At 45.5% G+C, this 24276-nt stretch overlaps 1 protein-coding gene across 2 annotated transcripts in view; it reads left to right on the top strand.

Moving 5' to 3' along the window:
• The first annotated feature begins 485 nt into the window (after positions 1–485).
• The window catches only part of NUDT7 (nudix hydrolase 7), a 37954-nt gene continuing 14163 nt past the window's right edge, over positions 486–24276 (top strand). The window contains exons 1-3 of one of the 2 annotated variants that reach the window (XM_029608171.1): positions 486–778; positions 15881–16027; positions 17885–17955. In XM_029608171.1, the coding sequence (XP_029464031.1) occupies positions 15973–16027; positions 17885–17955 (126 nt within the window). In that variant the 5' untranslated portion in view covers positions 486–778; positions 15881–15972. Of the gene's footprint in view, positions 779–15880; positions 16028–17807; positions 17956–24276 lie in introns of those variants that run through there. The other variant, XM_029608170.1, reaches the window with a different exon arrangement.

Below are 24276 nucleotides of genomic sequence, written 5' to 3'. Positions count from 1 at the left end.
CAAAAGAAATTCTAGAACATAGGATCATGTTGGAGGCTAAATGGGGGTAGACAAATTCAGCATATGGAATTTTTATTTTTTTTTTCAGAGAGAGGATGCTAGATCTATGGAACAATCTCCCAGTGACCACAAAAGAAGGAAAAAAACAGGATTCAATCAAGGAAGTATGGACTGACCACAGAAGAAGGAGTAGAGTCTGTGGTATTGCAAAAGCCAGGAATAATGAGCCAGAAACTACATAGCTCCTGCTGTAATATTTATCTGCCCTGACATTTTGTTTCTGTATTTGTAACCAAGTAGGATAAATGTGAACAAATTGCATGCAACGGCCCTTTGAAAAGACTTTCCTTGTACTTCCAACAGCCTCTGACTCTTAAGAGGCTTTTAAAACCTCGGCCCCCACAATGTGACATTTCCCCTTTAAAACACAGCGCTCAGTCATGCGCGGGCATTGTTCTTTTCAGAGCACGTATCCTATACGTCTCGGACTCTGCAGCTGACAGACGTCTGCAAGTAAAACCGTAAACAGTAAGAGCTTGCCATGCCCTTCCAACCATGAATGTCATCTATGTCAAATCTGAAAAATAAGCCCTACCCCAGTTCCATAGAACTGAGAAAATAAAGGGGGAGGGGATGGACTTATTTTAACCTGAAATCGGTAGAGATTTTTGAATGCAAGCCACCGTGTGATAAAAACCAGCGGTTCTGATGGACTGGGCCCGGCAGCCTTTTCGTGCCCAATTTGCGCCAGGCGGGTGATTCTCCGGCAGATATTAAGGTTAGTAAAGGTTTCCCCCGTGACTCTTGTCATTTTACACTGTTATTTCTTATTCGCCTGCCTGTTGCAGAGGGTAACGATCAAAATGTGTTAAGCTTGGCATGAAAAGTGACGCAATCAGGAAAGCGCTCTGGCCGGATTATAAATATTATAAAAGAAAAAAAAAAGGTAAATGCCCTTTGAGGCTAAACTGAAGATGTAGCTGGAGCCAGGCTTTGGGGTTAAGTCTGCTTCAGGTTGCTGTCACTCCCAACTATATATAAATCGGTACCGAAGCAGGAAGTGTTCCGCTTTATTATTCAATGGGCTGGTCAGAGATCGCGGGACACATTTTTAGTTTTAACCAAAGCCTGGGAACAGGGATTAGTAAATCGCATTTGCAATATTATTGTTCAAGGTTATTAAGGAAGCAAAGCTTTTATGCGAGACTAGATAAGCAATGGGCAGGTTTACTAACACGCTTTATTATTTCAGCCCCTATCACGTGGGCGTAGCTTTGTCCCGCCTGTCTCTGACTGATGACGTATTAGGTGGAGACTAGTCGCGCATGCCTGCAAAGGGGGTGGCCGTCGCTAGGCAACTCTCGAGGCCTAGCCCCCGCAGCGCCTTCGCAGGTGGCGTGAGCGCACGCGCTCTGCCTGGTAATATCCGGCCTCCTATACCCAGAAGCTTCCCTTAAAGCCCCTGTAGGTGCCCCCCCCCCCCCCCCCCCCAAACAGCCTGCCTGAAACCGTCAGCAGAGGCGGCGCGTTTCTGCCTTTGCTCCGTGTGATGCGGGCTGACATCGGCCTTAGCCCGTTCCTCTGGCCCGTGATTGGGCCTTGTTTTCCCGTTGCCATGGGGCAAGCCGACGTCAGGGCCTTAACGCAGGCCGCGCCGTTCCAAACTCCTCCACGGCCCCACAGAAAAACAAAACACTGGGGACATTTGTACGTGAAAACCAAAGTTTATTCTTTCCAACTTAATATTTTCGTCGTCATTATTTATATGTGCCTCATTGCCCCCTCCCTCATCAAAGCCACACCCGCAAGATGTTCGGAGAATGGGACAGCCAGCTTGTGCTGTCCCCAGCATATGGCATTTATTATTTTACCAAAAATATAAGGAAAACACGGTGTAACACAAGTATAAATCCAGAAAAACACCAATAAAATTGTTTCATAAATTTTAATAAAACATCTTTATAATAAATGAGGCATCAAACATGGGGCTTCATAAATGTTATCAAGTACGCCACCCCTTGTCATCATAACCTTTTCCCGCTATTGTACACTTCACTTATAATTTTTTTCCTCTTCTGCGCGTGGCCTTCGGAACAGAATTCCTACTGAAACACTGCGCGGGGTGTGATCAAAGCCCCCCTCGGTCCGCTCGGGGATGGACCGGTTACTCTTTTATCTATTCTTCACTTCTTCTACTGTTCCCATAATACTCGCCTGCAGGGGGTCTTCCGATCGTCACGAAAGCCTTCTTCCCGGATCACCAGCCCAAAAGGTCTCAGAGGATCTCCGTGCAATGACCCCCTCAGATACCTGATCACTGAACTCAGCGGTGGCCACTCACCAGGCAAGTCTGGGGGATCGCTCCGCCACAAAATCCCCTGGACCAACTGGGGGGGCTAAAATAGCGTCCCCGGTACCTCCTGGCTGAGGCTCGCCAAATGTTACCGTCTCTTTTAGTCAGTAAGGAGGCCCAGACAACTGATCCGTAAAGATAGACTTTTATTGCCAGCAAGATGCAGCTAAGACAACGGCTCAGTACAACTGCATGCCCCTCCCCTCCAGGAGCAGACTCTTATGCACTTTACAGTTCTTATCTTTTACACATGCGTCCTAAGCATTGCTGAGCGAGCATATTCCGGCTGAAGGGGCTACTGACCCCCTCCCTAGACACCCTGGAACTTTCGTGAAACTTCTCCCATGTTCTGCAGGAGAGGCTGCTGGGACTTGCAGTTCTGGAAAGGAATTCGCGAGTCTGCAGTAATACAGCCCGTCACATAATACATCCATTGTTCTAATCTAGGTTACAGCAGTGAAAGCTTATCAGAGAATAAGAACAGCGAAGCCAAAAAAATGAAAATGTGCAATGTGCTGACAGAGAGTTTCTCAATGTCCTAATTACAGCTGTATTGCAGACTGTAAGTAAACCCGTCATGAAGCAGGGAATTCTGGTACATGAAGTCCTTTGTCAGGTTGAAGCGTTCAGACCCCTTCAATTTGTCAGTCCCTTTTTTGTTTTTATAGTGAATATGTGAATCCTTTAAAAAAAAAAATTTTTTTTTTTAATGGATCAGCTTTTTTAATTCTTATTTATCAGACAAGATGCCAGTGTCAGTTGGGAAAATGAAGCACTGAGCTTTTGTGAAGATTCTTGCAACACTCCGATAGGTGAAAGATCCAATTATCAAATTGTATTTAAACGCCAGCAAGTCCCAACATCGATGTTTCGAAAGACGTCTTCTTCTGAAGACCTGCATCCAAGACTGACAAACAGGCCGATACAGTAAAGTGCGTCCGCGGTTACCCTGCTTCTAACCCGCTTTCTACACACAATTTTGCCGCGTTAGCCCAACCCGCGATTCACTATCCCTTTTAACCCATCCTTACCGCTTCTTTAAATCAACGGGTACCCCTTTCCGCCCACGGCATGTATATGAGATGTAAACGATCGGATTAGCTATTCCCCCCAATTCAGTAAAACGCGCGCCCCCGACTATCACCTTTTTAACCAGTTTAGCCGTGCGTTTAACCTGCTAATTTACCGCCTACCCCTACCCCTGTATTAGAGGCAGGGGTAAGGGTAGGCGGCAAACTTTCCCCCAAAAGAAAACCTAAAAACCTAAAATCCCCTCCTCCCGAAGCGACTGGACATGTAAAATATGTAAAACCTAATATCCCCTCCTCCCGAAGTGACTGGCCGTGACATCATGCGCTTTGCTGGCTAGAGCGCCCAAATTGACGGGCGCTCAAGCCAATGAAAGCACATGAACTCGCGTGCGTGACGTCACAGGGTACGTCACACACGCCTGTCCATGTGCTTTCGGTGGCTTGAGCACCCGTGCACTACGGGCGTGCGTTCGTCCATCTTCGCCGGCGGGGGCCGCTGGAAGCCGCTTTCGCCGCCGGCTGCCCCCTCCGGAGGACGGCAGAGAAGGCTGAAAGGGCTGAAAAAGAAACAAAAAGTAAGATGGTTACACTTATTCACATATTTTACATGTCGAGTCGCTTCGGGAGGAGGGGATTTTAGGTTTTTAGGCTTTCTTTGGTTAAAGTTGGGATCAACTTCCTGGTGCCTGTCATTTCAAATGTCATTTGCCTATACAGTAAAATGGATTGCGCTTCATGGGCGCGCGTTGGATGCGTGTTGGACGCGGCTTGAATTTGCATGCGGTTTTAATACAGTATCGAGCGGTAGATGAGCCGGACTGTGCGTGCGGCAAACGCGGGTGCGCCCGGCACTAACGCAGCTCTTCCTACCGCTCCTTACTGTATCGGCCTGAAAGTTAGAAATGAATTCTCATGATTAAAAACTTTCATACAAAATAGCGAAAATGGTCACATGATATCTATCCTTCAATAATCGTCAAACCCCATATGTCAGATATCCACATGAATGAATGGTATTAATTAAAAAACTGACCAATCCATCTCTTGATTTAAACCATGTGGTCTGACTATTTTTAGTAAGTAAATCCATTTCTGTTCAAGTTGAAGTAATTTCAAATCAGTTGCCCCTACAGATGGAAGATTTTATAATGTCCAGAATGCCCCACTTTAAGGATTCACAAGAATGATTGCAGTCCATGCAGTGTTGGACAATCGGAGCGGCAATACCTTTATTCTTTAAGCAGCATCGATGTTCAATAATTCTAGTGTGGGAAAAATTGGGATGTTTTACCAATATATAAAAGTCCATAAGGATATGTAATGAAGTACCCAATGAACTTAGAATTACAATAGAACGTATGATGCAATGAGAGAGAATGCCTGTTAGGAAACAATAATGTGGTGATGGTGATGACTTGTTGGCGTGTCACACATACACGCTCACATTGAACAAAGCCCAGATGACCAGGGAGGAGGAATAGCCTAGTGGTTAGAGCTGTCCTGCTGTCCTTCCTTGTGACCTTGGGCAAGTCACTTTACCCTCCATTGCCTCAGGTACAAAAAAAAACGTAGATTGTAAGCCCTCTGTGGATAGGGAAATACCTACAGTACTTGAATGTAAACCGGTGTGATATCTCAATTGAGATCGAATGTCGGTATATAAAATAAATAAATAAATAAATAGAAATAAATGACCACTGTTTGAAGAAGATGGAGAAATAACATCATTAGTAACATAAGATGGTACCAAATAATTTTTCAAGTTCCGGGTATGTTTAAATACAAACATGGCTGGATCTTTAAACACAGAAGGTATAGAAAGAACAGGCCAACACTGCAAACTAATTTGCCGGATGGCATTTGCTTGAGCTGAAAATGGGATCACATATAATAATCTTTTGAGGGGTTCCCTCATGTTAGATGATAATTCTCTGTTTGCATGCAATCCATGCTTATAAACGAAGTACTTCGTTTTTCCAACTGACACTGGCATCTTGTCTGATTAAATAAGAATTAAAAGCTGATACTTTAAAAAAAACCCAAAACATTAAAAAAAACAAAAGGACTGGCAAATGATGACAAGGGGTAGTATGCTTCACTTATAACATTTATGGTGAAGGCCCATGTTTGATGCCTCATTTAGTATAAAGCTAATGTTTCATTACATTTATTTATTACCGTATTTTTCGCTCCATAAGACGCACCTTAAAAAAAATAGTGCGGACCATCTATTGTTCCTACCATGTGACAGGGGCCGACCAATGGCATCGGTAGCCCCTGTCACATGGTAAAGGCAAAAGGCCACCAGCGCCATTTTGATTACTGGCAGCCGAATGCCCGAGAGGGGGAGATCGCTCCCAGGACCCCTGCTGGACCACCAGGACCCCTGCTGGACCACCAAGTCTTGGGGGGGGGGGTCAGGAGAGTGGGGGTTTCTAGTTAATTACATTTTTTTAATTATATTCGCTCCATAAGACGCACAGACATTGTCCCCCCACTTTTTGGGGAAAAAAAAAGTGTGTCTTATGGAGCGAAAAATACGGTATTTTACTACATTTATTATTTTACTACAGGCCAGCTGGATCCAAGCCTGAGTTATTTATTTTTGTTTTAGATTGTTTACCTACTTGGGGGATTGTTTGAAATGTACTAACACTACTACCACCACCAGCCTAGGTGTCCCTTTTCTAATGGCATCATCTTCCTTTTTTGGCTGGTAACTGCTGCCATTTTGCTGTGACAAAATCCTGCCCCCAGCCTCCTTGACTACAGAATATTTTTTGCCGAACTGAACATAAGAAGTTGCCATACTGGGTCAGATTGAGGGTCCATCAAACCCAACATCCTGTTTCCAACCATGGTCAATCCAGAATACCAGTACCTGGTAATTTCCAAACAGTAAATAAATCTCATGCTACTAATGCTGGTGGCTATTCCCTAAGGGGCAGATTTTAAAAGCCCTGCACGCCAGGCCCAAGCCCGGGGACGCACATATGTCCCGGGGCTTTGAAAAAGGGGTGTGGGCGGGGTCCCGGTCTAGGGGCAGGACCGAGGCCTCCGGCACAGCAGCTGTACCGGCGCACGCAAGTAACAAAATAAAGGTAGGGGGATTTAGGTAGGTCTGGGGGGCGGGTTAGATAGGGGAAGGGAGGGGAAGTGGGGGGGAGCGGAGGGAACGGGGAAAGCCATCAGGGCTTCCCTAGGGCTCGACGGGCGCAACGTGCATAAGTGTGCACCCCCTTGCGCGCGCCGACCCCGGATTTTATAACATGCACATGGCTGCGCACGCGTGTTATACAATTGGGCGTAGATTTGTGCGCGCCGTGTTGCGCGCACAAATCTACGCCCGCGTATAGTTATTAAAATCCGGCCCTAAGTCAACTTAATAGTTAATGGACTTCTCATCCAGGAACTTGTCTAAACCTTTTTTAAACCCAGCTATGTTAACTTCCTTAACCACATCTTCTGGCAATGAATTGAAGAGCTTAATAGTGCATTGAGTGAAAAAGGCCTTACTTCAATTTGTTTTAAATGTGCTACTAGCTAACTTCATGGCATGCCCTATAGTCCTTGTATTATCGGAAAGAGTAAATAACCATTTCATCTTTACCCATTCTAGTCCTCTCATGATTTTATAGACCTCTATCATATCCCCACTCAGCCATCTCGTCTCCAAACGGAACAGCCCTAACTTCTGCCAGTTGCATTCACATTTCTAAAATCTCCGTCTAAAAATGTTCAGCCATCTTCTAAAAATGTTCATATCTAGTGACAGAGTGGCTGATGTAATAAGACTTGCGGCAAAACAGGCACTAGTTATGAGCACAGGTTTTGATCACAGAGTGCAGCTAAAGCCGGCAGTTCCGCGGGATGTAAAAAAAATAAATTTATGTAAATGATTTGCACGCACAGATCCACGGACACATGAAGAAAATGCATGTTCTTAAACGCAGTAAGGCCGTATGTAATAAGCGGCTGCATTCATGCAGAAAACCTGCTCAGATAATCTGCACATAAAAGTAAGTGAGCAAATGGGTCTGGATTTCAAATGACTCTGTGCTGCAAAAAAAAATAGCAAATATTTTCATGGTTGATTATTCACACTGCATGGCAATGAGATAGGTGCTCAGCTGGGCGTGAATCTGGACGCTTGGGTGCCCAGAAAGGCGCCTAGCTAAGCATGAACCAAACTGGAACAGTCTGCTCCTCATGATCTCTCCTCTCTGCCTGCTCCCACCTCCTTTGCATGCCATTTCCCAGTGGAAAAAGGTGAATATTGGAGTGCCCCAGAGACCACTGCTTTTTAATATATTTATAAATGACCTAAATGGGAACAACAAGTGAGGTGATGACACAAAATTATTCAAAGTTGTTAAATCGCAAGAGGATTGTGAGAAGTCGCAAGAGGACATTGCAAAACTGGGAGACTGCGCATGCACAGGGGCGGATTGGCCTATCGGTGGATCGGGCATCCCCCGGTGGGCCGGTCGCTCTGGTCACGTGGTCTGCCGAGCACAGCCGCGACAGAGCCGCACTCAGCAGACCACGGGGTATCTCCTGGGCCAGTTTTGTCGAAAATCCCCGGGCCAATCTTTTCCTGGAATCCGCCCCTGGGCATGCAAATGGCAAATGAAATTTAATGTGGACAAATGCAAAGTGATGTACTTAAGGAAGAGTAATGCAAATGTTCTCTGTACGTACCTGGATCAGTCCAGACCATGGGTTATATCCCTATTCCAGCAGATGGAGACAGAGGAAAAACTTGTGAGGCGCTCGGAATTACCCATGAGCACCCTCTGCATCCCATCAGTATTCTTCTGTCTCCAGCAGATGAAGGCTGCTTGAACCTGCGGTTCCCACTTAAATTTTCAAATCTTTAAGGAAAGTTTGCAGAATAATTTTTATTTCTTACCTTTCCTCTGCGCAGCTGGGCTCTCTCCCCTTTAAGGGTAAATTGTTGTTTGGAGCAGATTATCAAATCTCTTGGGGAGAATAAAGTACACAAGCTTCCAGAAGATCGTCCGAGGAATTTTCGGACATTCATTTCCTCTAGGGCCCGTTTCAGAGGACAACGGCGTTTTTCGCAGTCAAGACCTTTTTCTCAACGTCCTCCCTCTACCAGGTCTCAATCTTATTTATTTATTTATTTAGAATTTTTATATACCGACATTCTTGATAAAAATATCAAATCATATCGGTTTCCATTGAAACAGAACAGTCGCAGCTATGGCGTTACATTGAAACAAGTCGACAAATCGTTAAATAACAGGTGAATATAGAAAATAATAATTGTAACTAAGCAATTGTAACTAAAACAGGTGAATATAGAAAAAAAAATTATAGATAAGCAATTATAAATAAAACCATTATAGTTAAAATTTGATTATAAATAAACAGGTCGTCAAAAACGAATGACAAATATAATGGGGCAGCAGAAACAGTGGAAAACAAGCGATACATAAAGAAAGGCGACTGATATATATTGCTGTGCGTAAGCGGAATAGAATGGGCGTGGTGGGGCCCAGGGGAATCGGGTGGCCATGAGGAAGGAGAGGGTTGAGAAGCTCCGGCTGAAAGGTGGATTGAGAAGACCTGGTTGAAGGATGGGGGAAAGGAAGAGCGAGGAGGATGGAGGAAAAGGAAGAGCGAGGAGGGTGAGGGATGAGTGGCATTGAATCAGGATCGGGGAATGTGCTAGAGAGGTTGAATCTCTCTACGGATCGGGGGATATGCTAGAGAGGTTGAGTCTCTCTACGGTTCAGTTAAGTCCATTGACCAGTGTCTCCCTAATGTCCTGTTATGTCCTTTGACCAGTGTCCGAATGTTCTCGAGCCTCCGGGAAGGCTTGTCTGAACAGCCAAGTTTTGAGGTGTTTCTTGAATGTTTGAAGACACGGTTCTTGTCTCAGCTCCGGAGGAAGCGAGTTCCAAAGGGTGGGCCCGGCTGTAGAAAAAGCGCATTTTCTTAAAGTGGTTTTGAGCGGAGGTGCGTAAAGAGATCCTTTGTAGGCGTTTCTGATTGGTCTGGTAGATGTGTGAGTGCGAAGTTGAAAGCTTAGCTTGAGAGGAGCAATGCCGTGAATGTCCTTGTGTATCATCAACAGTATTTTGAAGGTGATCCTGGATTTTAAAGGGAGCCAGTGCAGGCCTTGTAGTATGGGTGTAATGTGGGCTCTTTTGTTTGAGTTAGTGAGTAGTCTAGCAGCAGCATTCTGTACCATCTGAAGGGGTTTAATGGTTAGTGCAGGGAGACCTAAGAGAAGAGAATTGCAATAATCTAATTTTGTAAGGATGATAGACTGTACTACTAGTCTGAAGTCACTGAAATGCAGGAGAGGTTTTAGATTTTTGAGAATTTGAAGTTTAAAGAAACATTCTTTAGTTGTGTTGAGGACGAACAATTTTAAATTGAATAGGTTATCGAGTCGAACCCCAAGGTCTCTGACAGAGGAGGAGTGGTTGATGATTGTTTTGGCGAATTGAGATGCGCTTTGTGAGTTGAGGAGATTGTGGTTTTCATCTGGAGAGATGATGAGGATTTCGGTTTTATTTGAGTTAAGAATAAGGTTCAGGCTGGTGAGCAGGTTATTGATAGATTGTAGACAGCAGTTCCAATGTGCCCAGGTTTTTTGCAGGGATTCAGTGATTGGAATAAGGATTTGGACGTCATCGGCGAATATATAGTATTTTAGTTTGAGGTTAGAGAGTAGATGGCAGAGAGGCATCTTGGTCTCATTCTTTTCGTGGCCGCAGATCCCCTCGAGGGGGCTTGCCACAAGGATCCGCTTCCAAGTCAACCCAATGAAGGGTCGCCGGTCCACTCCTTGCCGCCCAGAGTTGGGGGACGACTCCCCCTGTTTTACGAGGAGTGGGTCAAAATCACGTCGGATCAGTGGGTCCTGGATATTCCAAAGCACGGTTATGTTTTAGAGTTTGCTCGACCCTTAAGGGACAGGTTCCTGTTCTCCCCCTGTGGACCATTGCGGAAACAGCTAATAGTGCGTCAGACGCTCAACAGGCTACTCGACCTTGGAGCCATTCTCCCAGTGCTGCTGAAGGAGCAAGGCGAAGGCCACTATTCCATCTACTTCATGGTTCCCAAAAAGGACAATGCCTTCAGACCCATGTTAGATCTCAAGCCAGTAAATCGAGCCCTAAAGGTTCTGCATTTTCAGATGGAAACTCTACGTTCAGTGATAGCGGCGATCCGCATCGGGGAATTCCTGGCATCCTTAGACCTCACAGAGGCTTATCTCCATATTCCCATCCACAAGGCTCATCAGAGGTTTCTCTGATTCAAGATTCTGGGTCAGCATTACCAGTTTCAGGCCCTGCCCTTCGATCTGGCAACCGCTCCCCGCACCTTCACCAAGGTAATGGTAGTGGTGGCAGCGGCTCTACGGAAGGAGGGTGTTCTAGTTCATCCCTATCTGGACGACTGGCTCATTCGGGCGAAGTCCCAGGATCTTTGCAAGCAGTCAGTTGACAAAGTGTTGCATCTCCTGAACTCTCTCTGATGGATGGTCAATTTTGCCAAGAGCAGTCTTACGCCGTCGCAAATACTGAATTTCTTGGGAGCTCTTTTCAACACCAGTGTGGGCAAGGTTTTCTTGCATCAAGACAGGGCATTCAATCTCATTTCAAAGATTCAACATTTCCAGAGTCTGATACTTCCCATGGCGTGGGATTATCTTCAAGTACTGGGTTCCATGGCCTCCACCATAGATTTGGTACCCTGGGCTTTTGTGCATATGCGACCTTTGCAGAGGGCATTGCTCTCTCGCTGGAAGCCGGTGTCTCAGGAGTTCCAAGCTCCCTTACCACGTCCGGATCCGGTCAAGAACAGCCTGGGCTGGTGGCTCAGTCTGGATCATTTGCTCAGTGGTGTGGACTTGGAAGTCCCCCAATGGGTGGTCGTCACCACAGATGCCAGTCTCTCCAGGTTGGGGGGCGGTGTGTCAAACTCAGGCGGCACAGGGCCATTGGTCATCAGTGCAAGCAAAATGGCCAATCAATCGCCTAGAGACCTGAGCAGTCCATCTCGCCCTGAAACGATTTCTCCCTTTGGTGCGCGGCATGTCTGTGCGGATCCTCTCAGACAATGCTACCACTGTGGCATACATCAATCGGCAAGGGGGAACGAAGAGTCGACATGTCTCTCGGGAGACGGACAAGCTCATGATATGGGCAGAGCGTCACCTCATGTGTCTGGCGGCTTCTCACATAGCAGGAGTAGACAATGTTCAAGCGGATTTCTTAAGCTGGCAGATATTGGATCCCGGAGAGTGGGAGCTATCCGAAGAAGCAATGTCACTTCTGATCGGGAGGTGGGGGTCTCCCCACCTCGACTTAATGGCCACTCTAAGGAATGCGAAAGTGCCCTGCTTTTTCAGTCGCAGATGGGAACACGGGGCGGAAGGGGTAGATGCTCTGGTACTGCCCTGGCCTCACGATGTTCTGCTTTACGTGTTTCCCCCATGGCCTCTGGTGGGGAAGGTTCTACGGAGAGTAGAAGTTCACCGCGGAGCAGTGATTCTGGTGGCGCCAGTGGCCAAGAAGGCTGTGGTTTGCAGATCTGGTGAATCTAGTGGTGGACGGTTCAATTCGTTTGGGACATCTTCCTCGACTCCTTCATCAGAGTCCCGTATTTTTCGACCAGGCAGATCGCTTCTGTCTTGCAGCCTGACTTTTGAGAGAAGAAGGCTGAGAAAAAGAGGCTATCCAGAGGAAGTCATTTCCACACTTTTGCAGGCCAGGAAGACTCCCACCTCCATTTCTTAGGTACTAATATGGAAAGGTTTTTGATTCCTGGTGTGTCTCCGGGGGAATTGCTCCTCATCGTGCGTCTGTGGCTCAGATTCTCTCTTTCCTGCAGAACGGGCTCGGCAAGGGTTTGGCTTACAATTCTCTTCGGGTTCAGGTAGCGGCCCTTGGTTTGCTCATTGGGCGTTTGGATGGAACACCTCTAGCGTGTCCACTTTTTGAAAGGTGTCAAACACCTGAGACCTCCGGTCCGTGCCCTGTGTCCTTCGTGGAATTTGAATTTGGTACTACGGGCTTTGGGTGGTCTACCTTTTGAGCCGCTGAAGTATTCTACGCTCAAGGATTTAACTAAAGACTGTGTTTCTCGTGTCCATTTCTTCAGCTCGCAGAATATCGGAATTGCAAGCTTTGTCTTGTAGGGAACCCTATCTGCGCTTCATGGATTAGGGTGTCACCCTGACCACAGTGCCATCTTTCCTCCTGAAGGTGGTATATTCGTTTCATCTCAGTCGGTGGAGCTTCCAGCCTTCCAAGAGGAGGACTCCAGGGAACTACGGCGGCTCAATGTTAAGCGAGTGCTCCTTCGTTATCTGGAGGTCACTAACGATTTCCGTCTTTCAGACCATTTGTTTGTTCTCTGGAGTGGCCCCAAGAAAGGTCAACAGGCCTCTAAGACTACTATTGCTCGTTGGTTGAAGTTGCCTCATATATCGGATCAGGTAAGCCCCCTCCGGATGGTATTAAAGCGCATTCTCTCTGTTCTCATTCGACTTCTTGGGGGGAAAGTTAGTCGGTATCTCCTCAAGAAATTTGCAGAGTGGCTACATGGAAGTCACTACATACCTTTGCGCGTCATTATCGTCTTAATCTAAGACCTCCGGGGTTGGGTTCGTTTGTCGACGAGGTCATTCAAGCAGGGCTATCGAGGGCCCACCCTATGTAGGGAAGCTTTGGTACATCCCATGGTCTAGACTGATCTGGGTACATACAGGGAAAAGAAAATTATTCCTTACCTGCTAATTTTCGTTCCTGTAGTACCACGGATCAGTCCAGACGCCCACCCACATTTTTCAATAGCACATTTCTGTCCAATATCTTGCTTTTCCTCAGCACAGTTAGCCTGTTCTTTGGTGGTATATTGAGGTTGCAAGATTTTTCTCAAAGGCTTCGAGATTTTGCATTTGCAAGTTTTTGGGCTACAGACACTATATGCCATAACAGCAACCTGTATATAGTTCCCTATTTGGTTGGAAGTTTTTTGCTTGATCCATTCATCAGTTAGTTCTGAGTTTTTTGTTCTGCTTTGATATTCTTAATACTGATGGGATGCAGAGGGTGCTCATGGATAATTCTGAGCACCTCACAAGTTTTTCTTCCCATCTCCATCTGCTGGAATGGGGATATAACCCATGGTCTGGACTGATCCGTGGTACCAAAGGAAAGAAAATTAGCAGGTAAGGAATACATTTCTTATAGCTACATTAGGAGTCACCACTCATGAAAAGGATCTAGGTGTCAATGTTGAAATTGTCTGCTCAGTGTGCCGCAGCAGCCAAGAAAACAAATAGAATGCTAGGGATATTTAGGAAAGGAAAGGAGAATAAAACAGAGAATATCATAATGCCTCTGTATCGCTCCATGATGTGACCTCATCTTGAGTATTGTGTGCAGTTCTGGTCACCATATCTCAAGAAAGATATAGCAGAATTAGAAAAGGTACAGAGAAGGGCGTCAAATTATAGAGGATGGAACAATTCCCCTATGAGGAAAGGCTAAAGAAGTTGGGACTCTTCAGCTTGGAGAAGAGATGGCTGAGGGGAGATATGATAGAGGTCTATAAAATAATGAGTGGAATGGAACGAGTAAATGTTAAATCAGTTATTTACTCTTTCAAAAAGTACAAAGATCAGGGAACACACAATGAAGTTACTAGGTGTAATACATTTAAAACTAATAAGCTCTGGAATTCATTGCTAGAGGATGTGGTGAACACTATTAGTGTAGCTGCATTTAAAAAAGATTTGGAAAAGTTCCTGGAGTAACCATTATTAAGGTATAGGTGCAGACATCAACTGCTTATTCTTGGGATAAGTATCTGGAATCTATCTACCCCTTGGGATCTTGCCAGGTACTTGTTGGAAACAGGATACTGGGCTTGATGGACTTCTGGTCTGACCCAGTATGGTAAGTCTTATGTTCTTAGGTGCTTTACATTGTGTATGTTTATATATACAGTATATAAACATACAGGAATGTATATAAACATACAGGGCTTTTTCTACTGCAGGACCATCTTTATGGAATGCCATTCCCCCTGACCTCCGACAGGAACCTTGCTTACTAACATTCAGAAAAAGGCTAAAGACATGGTTTTTTAGGCAAGCCTTTCCTGATCGCAACTGACTCTCCTAACTTTCTCACCTGACAAACTACAACCACTTGTAAATTTCCCGTCAACACCATGTAAATAATTCCTCTCATTGTTACTACCTAAATTATTCCTACTACTCTTCTTCTTCTCCCAGTTCCAATTTCCCTTGTTTTATTGTAACTTACTTTTCTGCCTCTCTACACCTGTTTATCGTTCAATGTTATCACTCCCCTTGTTTTATGTAAATCAGCATGATGTGATTTTATCATGAATGCCGGTATAAAAAAGCTTTAAATAAATAAATAAATATATGGAGCATAAGAAATTGCCATGCTGGGTCAGACCAAGGGTCCATCAAGCCCAGCATCCTGTTTCCAACAGAGGCCAAACCAGGCCACAAGAACCTGGCAATTACCCAAACACTAAGAAGATCCTATGCTACTGATGCAATTAATAGCAGTGGCTATTCCCTAACTAAACTTGATTAATAGCCGTTAATGAACTTAAAGGTTAATAATGGCTAAGAAATTTGGGATTTCTATTTCCTCTTGAGGATGGAATTAAAAGTTCATTTAGGGCATCAAATGGATCATTTTGCAAACTAGGGGATCTATTTACTAAGCTGTGGTATTTTCCCCCAAGAAACCCTCATCTACTTACAATTATCCCTGGTGGTGTAGTGGTGATGACGACAGTTCCCCCTAGGCAGGTGGTGTTGGCAACATCATTTTCAAAATGGCGCTGGCCTTGGGCACACTTTTACCGCTCTCATGTGAGGGAGTGATAGATTTTTTTTTTAAAATAACAAAGGGAGATGCTTGGAGATGAGCTACCGCGCAAACAATCATTTAAACACTTGCATAATCTTGCAGAGGGAGGGGGGGTCTCATGCGGGGGACTCTAGAGCTGAATGGCCTCTTTAAGGCCAGAGTCTGGAAGCATCAGGACATCCATTACTGTCTCAGTGCTCCTGTGAAAAATGAGCTACACCTCAAGAGGTGTAGCTAACTTTCAATCAAATAATGCAGCTTGTGAATTTTGAGGCAAGCCGCGTTAATTGATTTGCATTGGCTTAACTAGTAATGAGCTGATTTGCTTGTAAATAAGCTCATTTTAATACCAGTGGTGTGCCCGGTATTTTAGGGGAAAAAGCCCTCAATATTTGAAATACTGAGTTTTATTCCTCTGTTGCAAAGCCCTCATGTATTTAATAATTGGACTCCCCTGGTGGACGCTGGTTGTAGGTCACTCGAAACTAAATTATATTCTGCATCTTTCTAATCCTCCAGCTCCTATCTGTATATTTAAAATTTGGTATAGTAGAACTGCTTGTTAAAGCAATTTCTATCACTAAAACTGTAAGGTGGATAGAGCCATCCAGACTAGAGAAGATCATGAGCGAGATGAAGACCACGCAAGATTACGGAAAAGACAGCAACAAGGAGAACCTGCACGATGACCAAAAACCAAGGACAACTCAAGCAGGGGCGTTCCAGGCTTCTGAAGATATGTAAGACAACTTAGTTTGCAAAACTAATAATTCTCCTAACTTTCCCACTCTGCGTAATAGTAGCAATCATAAGGAGCATTGTTTCATCTGGACCGGAAGTCTGAGAGGGGAAAAGGACTATATGGAAGGTGACAACAAAAAATGAAAATGCAAAACAAATAACGTTTTTGATTGGAAAAGGACTTTGTATTGTTGGCAGGGTTGCATATGGTGGTGGGGTAGATGCCATACCATGTAGAGAAGAGCGAGTTTGCATGGAGTTAGTAGAGCTGAGAGGGGACACAGTTATGGGGCTGTAATTGTGCAGGTCATTGGTGAGACTTCACGTGGAGAATTGTGTCCAGTTCTGCAGGTAGTATCTGTGAAAGGTTACGAACAAGGAAGCTTTCCAGAAAAAGGCTACCAAAAGCCCTGTGAGCTGAGATTAAAGAACCTAAATATGTATATATTCTAGAAGAGAAAGAGGACTAAAATATGAGAGAGAGCTTTACAGATACCTGAAAGGTATGCCTAAGGCACAGAAAGCAAACCTTTCTCAGATGGAAGAAAGTTTTAGAACATCATTAGGCTCCAGGACGGGGGGAATATTAGAAAATAATTCTGCATGGAATAGTTTTTCCAGTTGAAGTGGGAGAGGCAAATACATTTTAATAACATTCAAGTAAGTGTGGGATATGCACAGAGAATCCCTACTGGCAAAGTGAAAGCCAGAGATTAACTGGGATCTGTGGTACTGTACCAGGACGTAATTTGGGCAAACTAGATGGACCTCATGTTCCTTATATACCTCTGTATTCTGTTTCTATGTTAATAGTTCTAAATCTGCATTTTATTTCCAATGTATGTTTATGGTTTTGAAATATTGAAATTGTTCATTTTTACAATTTAATATTTATGTACATATATTTATTTCACTATACTTGATATACCATCTAAACCAATTACTTGGTGGTTTACATTCAAATAAAACTAACATATCCCCTTCCCAAAACATCATATTTGTAATATTATTCAGAATCTCGGTGCACTGTTCAGTTTTTCTGAAAAGTATGAAGTCCATGACTTTTTATCGATCTCATGCTGTAGGCAAAAACGCACCCAGCCTGATTCTCTGTCAGCCACTGCCACAGCCAGCCACCACATGAATACTTCTGCTTCCTATCTGGAGAAATAATTTTGACCATAAACCCAGAAAATGTTCCATTTAACTTGTTGGATAAAATGACACCTATGATAGGCACCTTTCTAAATACATACACACTTATGAACTACACTAGTTCTATACATTTTACTGACAGTAAATTGTGTGTAATGCTGGTTCTGACTGCTACACTAGAAAGTATATATTTATTGTCTATATGTGGGGGGAAAGGGGTGACTTGACAATAATTCTCCCTGTTCCTTGGAGCTTCCAGCTGAATGAGCATCTGACTGTCCCAGCTCGAGCTATGGCAGGGTGAAGCTTTAGTTTTTCAGCTGCCCCTTCTCCTTCTAGAACCCAGATGTGCCACATCAGCAGGCTCCAGAAGAGGCCCACAGATCTCGGCTGCCTTTGGAAGCCGCAAAGCGTGCACCTTTTATCCAGCCCCTGGCGTTTTGCTAATATGGCATGGCTGGGAATCCCTCCCCTGGGAATTGTCTGGCCCGATGAACAGAAGTCTGGATCCCCTGAATATCAATGTGCAACGCTGATTGAAAAATACATATTTTGAATAAAGCAGAATTGCAGTAGTTGCCCCAGTGTTGACGCTGACCTTTTTTGTTGCTGTTATATAACAAGCATAAAAGAGAAGATAAAGAAGATCTTAAGAAAACATGATGCTGGAGATAAATTTTCTCACTTACTTCTTCCCAAAGCATCTGTCCTCATACCGATAATAATTAAAGATGGAAAAATGTATCTGCTGTTTACCGTCAGATCAAAGGAGGTACGGTATGTGAAGCTGAACGTGTCTGTTACATAATGTAATTTATTAGAGATTAATTGTACACCACCTTATTATGATTTAATAAGTAATTTAAAAACGAATGGAAAAAAATCTTTAGGTAGTTGCGAGTGAAGGCTCACAGTGCCAAAGCCCGGCCCGGGTTCCAGTTGAAACTACAAATGAATAATGCTGCAGGGTCAACTCCTCCCTTGCACAAAAGAACCACACCACAAGTAGATGTTTTTCTGAGTTAGTAAGATTATTTCACAACTTATAAACCATAATAATTCCAAATAGAAATATGTATCCCCCTTGTTAGAAATGTTCTCCAAGTTATAAATGTTCCTCTTTTAGCCTTATCCCAAGTTAATTTGTTACAATGTAAGAATAAGCAGTTCATGCCTTATTTGCTTTGTTTTGATGTAAACCGATGTGATATCTCGATCGAATGTCGGTATATAAAAACAAATAAATAAATAAAATATACCAGGTTAAATATTTAGGGGTACATTTTAAAGTACGCTGTATTTTCTAAGATACGAGCGTAGCCGCGCGTATCTTATAAAATCCAGGGTCGGCGCGCGCAAGGGGGTGCACATTTGTGCAACTTGCGCGCACCGAGCCCTGCGCGTGCTGCCCGTTCCATCTGAGGCCGCTGCGAAATCGGAGCGGCCTCGGAGGGAAGTTTCCTTCCGCCTCCCCCCCACCTTCCCCTCCCTTCCCCTACCTGCTAGAGGCAGGCGTAACTTTGCGCGTGCCGGGCCGGCTGCCGCGCGCCATGTTCCGGTCCGGGGGCTGCGGCCACGCCCCCGGAACGCCCCCAGGCCGAAAGCACGCCCGCGGCACCGCCCCTGGATGACGCGCTGACCGCGCCACGCCCCCCGACACGCCCCCGGATGACGCGCCGACCGCGACACCCCCCCCGACACGCCCACCCCAAGAAAGCCCCGGGACTTACGCTCATCCCGGGGGCTTTACCCGCACTGGAAGCCTATGCAATATAGGCTCGGCGCGCGCAGGGCCGTTTTAGAAGGGTTACGCGCGTAACCCTTTTAAAATCCGGCCCTTAATATATTCACCACTGTCCACGTCCAAAAAACATTCCTAGCCTGGTCATCGCAGCGATGGTACTGGCCAGTGGGCCATGCACCAGGGCTCCTTCTGGAACCTCGCAATCATGGGCCCTGAATCTGGCGACCAAGCAACAGCCACGAGTCCTTCCCCTCCGGGGTGTGAGCGCTGTCTTTGCAGCATTCCCCAGCCGAGCCAAGCAATGGGATTTGAGCCAGGATCGTGACGGCATGCAGCAGTGTTGGTGAGCCATCAGCTGATTCCTCCCTGGTTTTAATTGATGACGCAAATTGAAATAATCATACAAGCCTCAGTTCTGCAAAATTCCTGAGTCGTGCAAGGACCCATATCTACCGAGATCTCACTCTGAGCATTTTTTTCTTTCGTGCTGCACAAAAGATTCCTGTGTGCTGTCGAGTACTGGATCTGCATGAAATGTTTTGCACACCTCCAAATGTCGTGAAGTAAAGGTCCCTCTTTGTAGGTGAAACTTGCTACACATGATTCACTGATGACAAAGCTGTTGTGAAGCACGGTGTCGTGCAAGATAATTTACATGGCTACAGGACCTCCCCCCCTTCAGGTTGTATAGATTGATGGCAGAATGGAAGTGCTGGGCAATTATAATATATTGCTGAGTTCTGTTGCTAAATTGTCAGGCAGTTGCCTGGTCAAAGGCCTGATTTACTAAGACTTTTTTTTTCCTATTCTGTGTTTTGGGGATGGTGAGAATGTTTAGCAAAACAGGCATTAAGTGACCTGTACTTGTCTAAAGTAGTGGTATTCAATTTGCAGCTCTAGAGGGCCACAAACAGGTGAGGTTTTCAGTTTACCCCTGTTGGATATCCATGGGATAAGATTTGTATATAATTGAGGCACTGGGCATGCAGATTATCTGATGAATATTCATGTGGGATAACCTGAAAACCTGACCCATTCGCAGCCCCTGCGGATGGAAAGTGAATACCAATGTTTATTTTAAAGATACACCATCTGCACAATATGGGGGGGGGAGGGGTGTTGTTCCAGTCTAAAGATCACTCTCTGGCTCTTTTTAATTAAAAAAAAATAATTATTTTCTATTTGAAAATCCTGCCCCCACCAAACAAAAACAAAAATTTGCGAAACAGAAAGATGACAAAATCAAAACTTTATCATCTGCAAAACAAACAAACAAAAAGTTTCTAATGTGGTCATTGTCTCGATAATCAACAAAGCTCATGTCTTATACCAGGCATTTGCATGAAGATCGTGCCATTCTGCTCGGGTAACTGCATGTTCTTTATGCAGATTAGTGATGAGAATTCTGGAACAATATAATTGATGATTACTCTCTGCTGAATACCTACGCTTGCTGAGCTCTGAGGAGGATAATCCTCTTGAGACGGAGAGCATTGTTTCTTTTTTTTTATTTTCCTATCCAGGGAAACAGCCACGCGGATGCCCATGTACGAGCATATGCTGGCTTGCACCTAAAGGACACAGGGATTTTATAACATGCACGGTATGTGCGCGCATGGTATAAAATACGCCGTACGTGCATACATGTGCACACAATTTTATGTGGGCGCGTGCATTTGCACGCAGATGGCGCCTCTACCACGTAAGATGGGGGATTTTAATAGACACGTGTGCTGACGCAGTTACCAGTTTGCCTAGATAAAGGAGAGGACTTCCTAACACCCCTAGTTTCATCAGCCTTCCTTTTACCCTGTTAACCCTGACCCTTAAAATCCTGCTGACTAGCCTTAGAAGCAAAGTTGCGCAGTTAGGGAACCTCGGCATGCACTTCAGTATTTACACACTGGTTTCATTGATAAATCCCGGAATACCTAGGCCACGCCCAGACCAGGCCCCGCCCCCTTTTCAGAAAAAAATGTTATGCATGTTCCCCCGAGATACGTGCGTATGTGGACGCCTCTTAAAATCCTCGCGTGCACATCAGCCTGACTTTGGCACACGCTAGGCTTTTAAAATTCAACCCTTAGCGAGCATGCCTCCAGTAGCATCTATTTTATTTTCTTCTCTTTGCCTATTTTGTGCACAGTGTGATATTGATTGATGGGCCTTCCTTTATTTCCCCTCCCACTTTGTTGATTTACAGGATTTCTAGTGTACAGATGCTTATCATCCTTTGCATTTACTGGGAAGAACATATCTGTCCTCTTAGACACCCTTTATGACAAAAGACCTAACGCAACCAGTCTGATTCTTGAGGTGTGCAAGAACCCTGGAAACATCTTGGTGATGGACAAACACCCTGTCATCACTGAGTCTTAACTGGCAGAGCTGCAGTTGTTGCTTTCGCATGCTGCTTTCTTGTTTCTCTTAAAGTGGTCATTGCTCAAGGAGGGTATCGTGCAGATTTTTGCTATGGGACTTCTTTGCAAGCATGGCACTGTTTTAATTTTTGTAAAACTTCCTCAAATTGTAAATATTTTCGACAGATTGTATTTGCCAAAGCATTATAATCTCTCACACCAGAACTGATGCCTGTGAACAGTGCTGTCCATTTATTGCAGTGTTTCTGAAGCCATATGTAGGGCAAATTATCAAAACAGATGTAGCCAGCTAATTAAGGAATTGAACAGCTAAATATGTCGGGGTGGAAATGTACCCCAGAAACTAGGCTGCATGTGGGGGTTTCTTTCCCCCTACCCAGCACAAGCTCCAGAAATAGCAGGTACAAGTGTACACTGGTGCTTTGGACCTACGGTATGTAACCTTAAGTGAATGTTCAAACACAAATTTCTTCAAAATCTGCCTAAAATCAAGAGGGTACAAAGCACTGGCATATTTCACACATTTGGGGTGAAACATTTAAACGTTTTAAACATTGCTTCCATAATAGTTTCAGTGAGACTGAGATTTTCCAAAGCATAAAGTAATAAAAAAAGAAATCTTCAGTTCCCTGTACGTACCTGGATCAATCCAGACAGTGGGTTGAACCTCCTCTCCAGCAGAGGGAGACAGGAAAAACTGAAAAGGTATCCTATATCAGGACAGTGCTCACCCTGCATCCCTTCAGTATTTCTCTGTCTCCCAGCAGAGGCAGGCAGTTGAACCTGCGGTTCCCTAGCTTTCTCTGTTTTCCACACTGTGGTGATTTCTTTCTTTCTCCTTCTGATTGTTTCCAGGATCAAGCAAGTATTGATTCATTTCTATATGTTAAAAAAAAAAAAAAGAATTTGAAGGAAATCAAATTTCTTGTCTATGTAAGACAGCTCTGTCTCACAGCTCTTACAGGGTCCCAGGGGGATTTTCCCCTTGAGTACTCAGCCTGGGACCCCTCTTCCTGGTGGTTGGCTTAAAGGGGTGATACTGGTGGTCCAGTCACTCCCCCTTTTCGCGCCTGCCTCAGGTCTTTTAGCAGAGAGGCTCACATTCCTCTGCTCGTTTCTTTGAAAAAAAAAAGACCATCAGAGGCACAGCTTACCCACGCTTTTCACTGCAGGCTCCAGCAAGGTAAGCAGCCAGGGAAGTGATTACTGGTGGTCCAGTCCCTCTCCTCACCCATGTGTGTCTAAGCACTGTGTAAAAAAAACCAAAAAAACATGCTGCAATCCAGGACCCCTGCCCACCTGAATCGCCACGTTTTTGGCCGATTTCGTGTTTTGTGTGCCGTTTTTTCCCCCCACCATGCCGCAGCCATCCTGGTGTATAGCATGTGAGGAATTGGCCGCGTGGTTTTCTAGGACTGGGATTTGCTTGAGGTGCCTTCCGGGGGGGGGGGGGGGGGGGGGCAGCTCTTTTTCAGGGTCTGCAGCAACAACCAAGCCTCGTGGGGCTCAAAATCGTCAGGCTCCGCAGGAGCTCAGACATGGTCCTTTCTCCCTCAGTGTAGGAACGGTAGCCATCTTAAGCACATGTCTTAAGCACATGTCATGCAGCTCAGGCAAGGCTATGGGGGAGGGGGAGCTTCCTCCAATATTGTATCCAGTTCCTGCAACTCCTGATGAGAATGCAGCTCGGGATCAGGATGTTGATTCTGATTCCATTTCTTTAGATTTTCTCCTCCTTACGCATAAAGCCTTTTTGGCTTCCAGGTCTCTGCAAGGTGGTGCCTTGCCAGTCAGACCTACGCAGGAACTGCCCCCCAAGATAGCCAAGCGTGCCGATGTTCCCGCGTCTCTAAGGGTCGCGAAGTTAAAAGGCGCGGTGGTTTCAGGAGGGTCTGCCACTCCGGACGTGCCGGGCAGTGCGGCTGCAGGTGCAGGAACCTCTCCTCCCCCTCCCTTGGGGGGGGGGGTGGGCATGGATGAGGAGCAAGGGAAACAGGCTTCTTTGGAGGGTGATGACCCTCAGGTGGTACCTCTGTTCCAGAGGGAGGAGTTTGAACCCCTCATTCCTGCAGTCCTGGCGGAGCTCGGGGATCAATCTCCACAGTCTTATAGCAGTCTCGTGCAGCAGGCAAGCCTCAGGTGGGTTCAACAATTACTCAGCACCCAGGACCTTGCGTCTGCAGAGGCGGAACAGGCAGAAAGGCTGGAAGGCGCGATTGCATATGGGGCTGATGCTCTCTATGATCTCCTCAGGGTGCAAGCCGGAGCTATGGTCTCAGTGGTGTCAGCCAGGCGATTGGGCTGTAGACTCCTCTTCTACATCGCAGTTGAGCACTCTACCCTTCAAGAGTAAGCTACTTTTTGGTGAAGACCTGGACCAGCTTATCAAATCCTTGGGTGGCAACAAGGTTCATAAGCTACCGGAGGACCACCCCAAGCAGTCCAGCTCCTTTTTTTAGATTGTGCTCTCGTTTCCGGGGGCAGCGCAGGTACAACAAGCCACATGGAGCTTTTCAACGAAACACCTCCACTAGGTCTCTAGCATGGTCTCACTCCTTTCAGGGCAGACGGCCCTTCCGAGATGGTACCCATCAAGGCATCGCTGCAAAGTCCTCACAATGAGATACGGCCGGCCCATTCCTCCGTTCCAGACTTAGGTGGTCGGCTGCCCCTATTTCTTGAGGAATGAGCCAAAATTACTTCGGATCAGTGGGTCCTCGAAGTCATCGAAAGAGGCTATGCGTTAGAGTTTGCTCGGGATCTCCCGGACCTCTACTTGATCTCTCTCTGCGGAACACGGAAGCGCTCAGCGGTGTGCCAGACTCTTGACAGGCTTCAAGTGCTCGGTGCCATAGTCCCGGTCCCCCTCCAGGAACAGGGATCTGGCCAGTATTCCATCTACTTCGCCGTCCCAAAAAGGACGGTTCCTTTCGACCAATCCTGGACCTTAAGAAAATCAACAAGGCCC

This window comes from Rhinatrema bivittatum, chromosome 7, assembly GCF_901001135.1.
Source record: "Rhinatrema bivittatum chromosome 7, aRhiBiv1.1, whole genome shotgun sequence".
Lineage (NCBI taxonomy): Eukaryota > Metazoa > Chordata > Amphibia > Gymnophiona > Rhinatrematidae > Rhinatrema > Rhinatrema bivittatum.
Note: the sequence above shows the minus strand (reverse complement) of the source record. Positions and strands in the feature narration are given on the sequence as shown.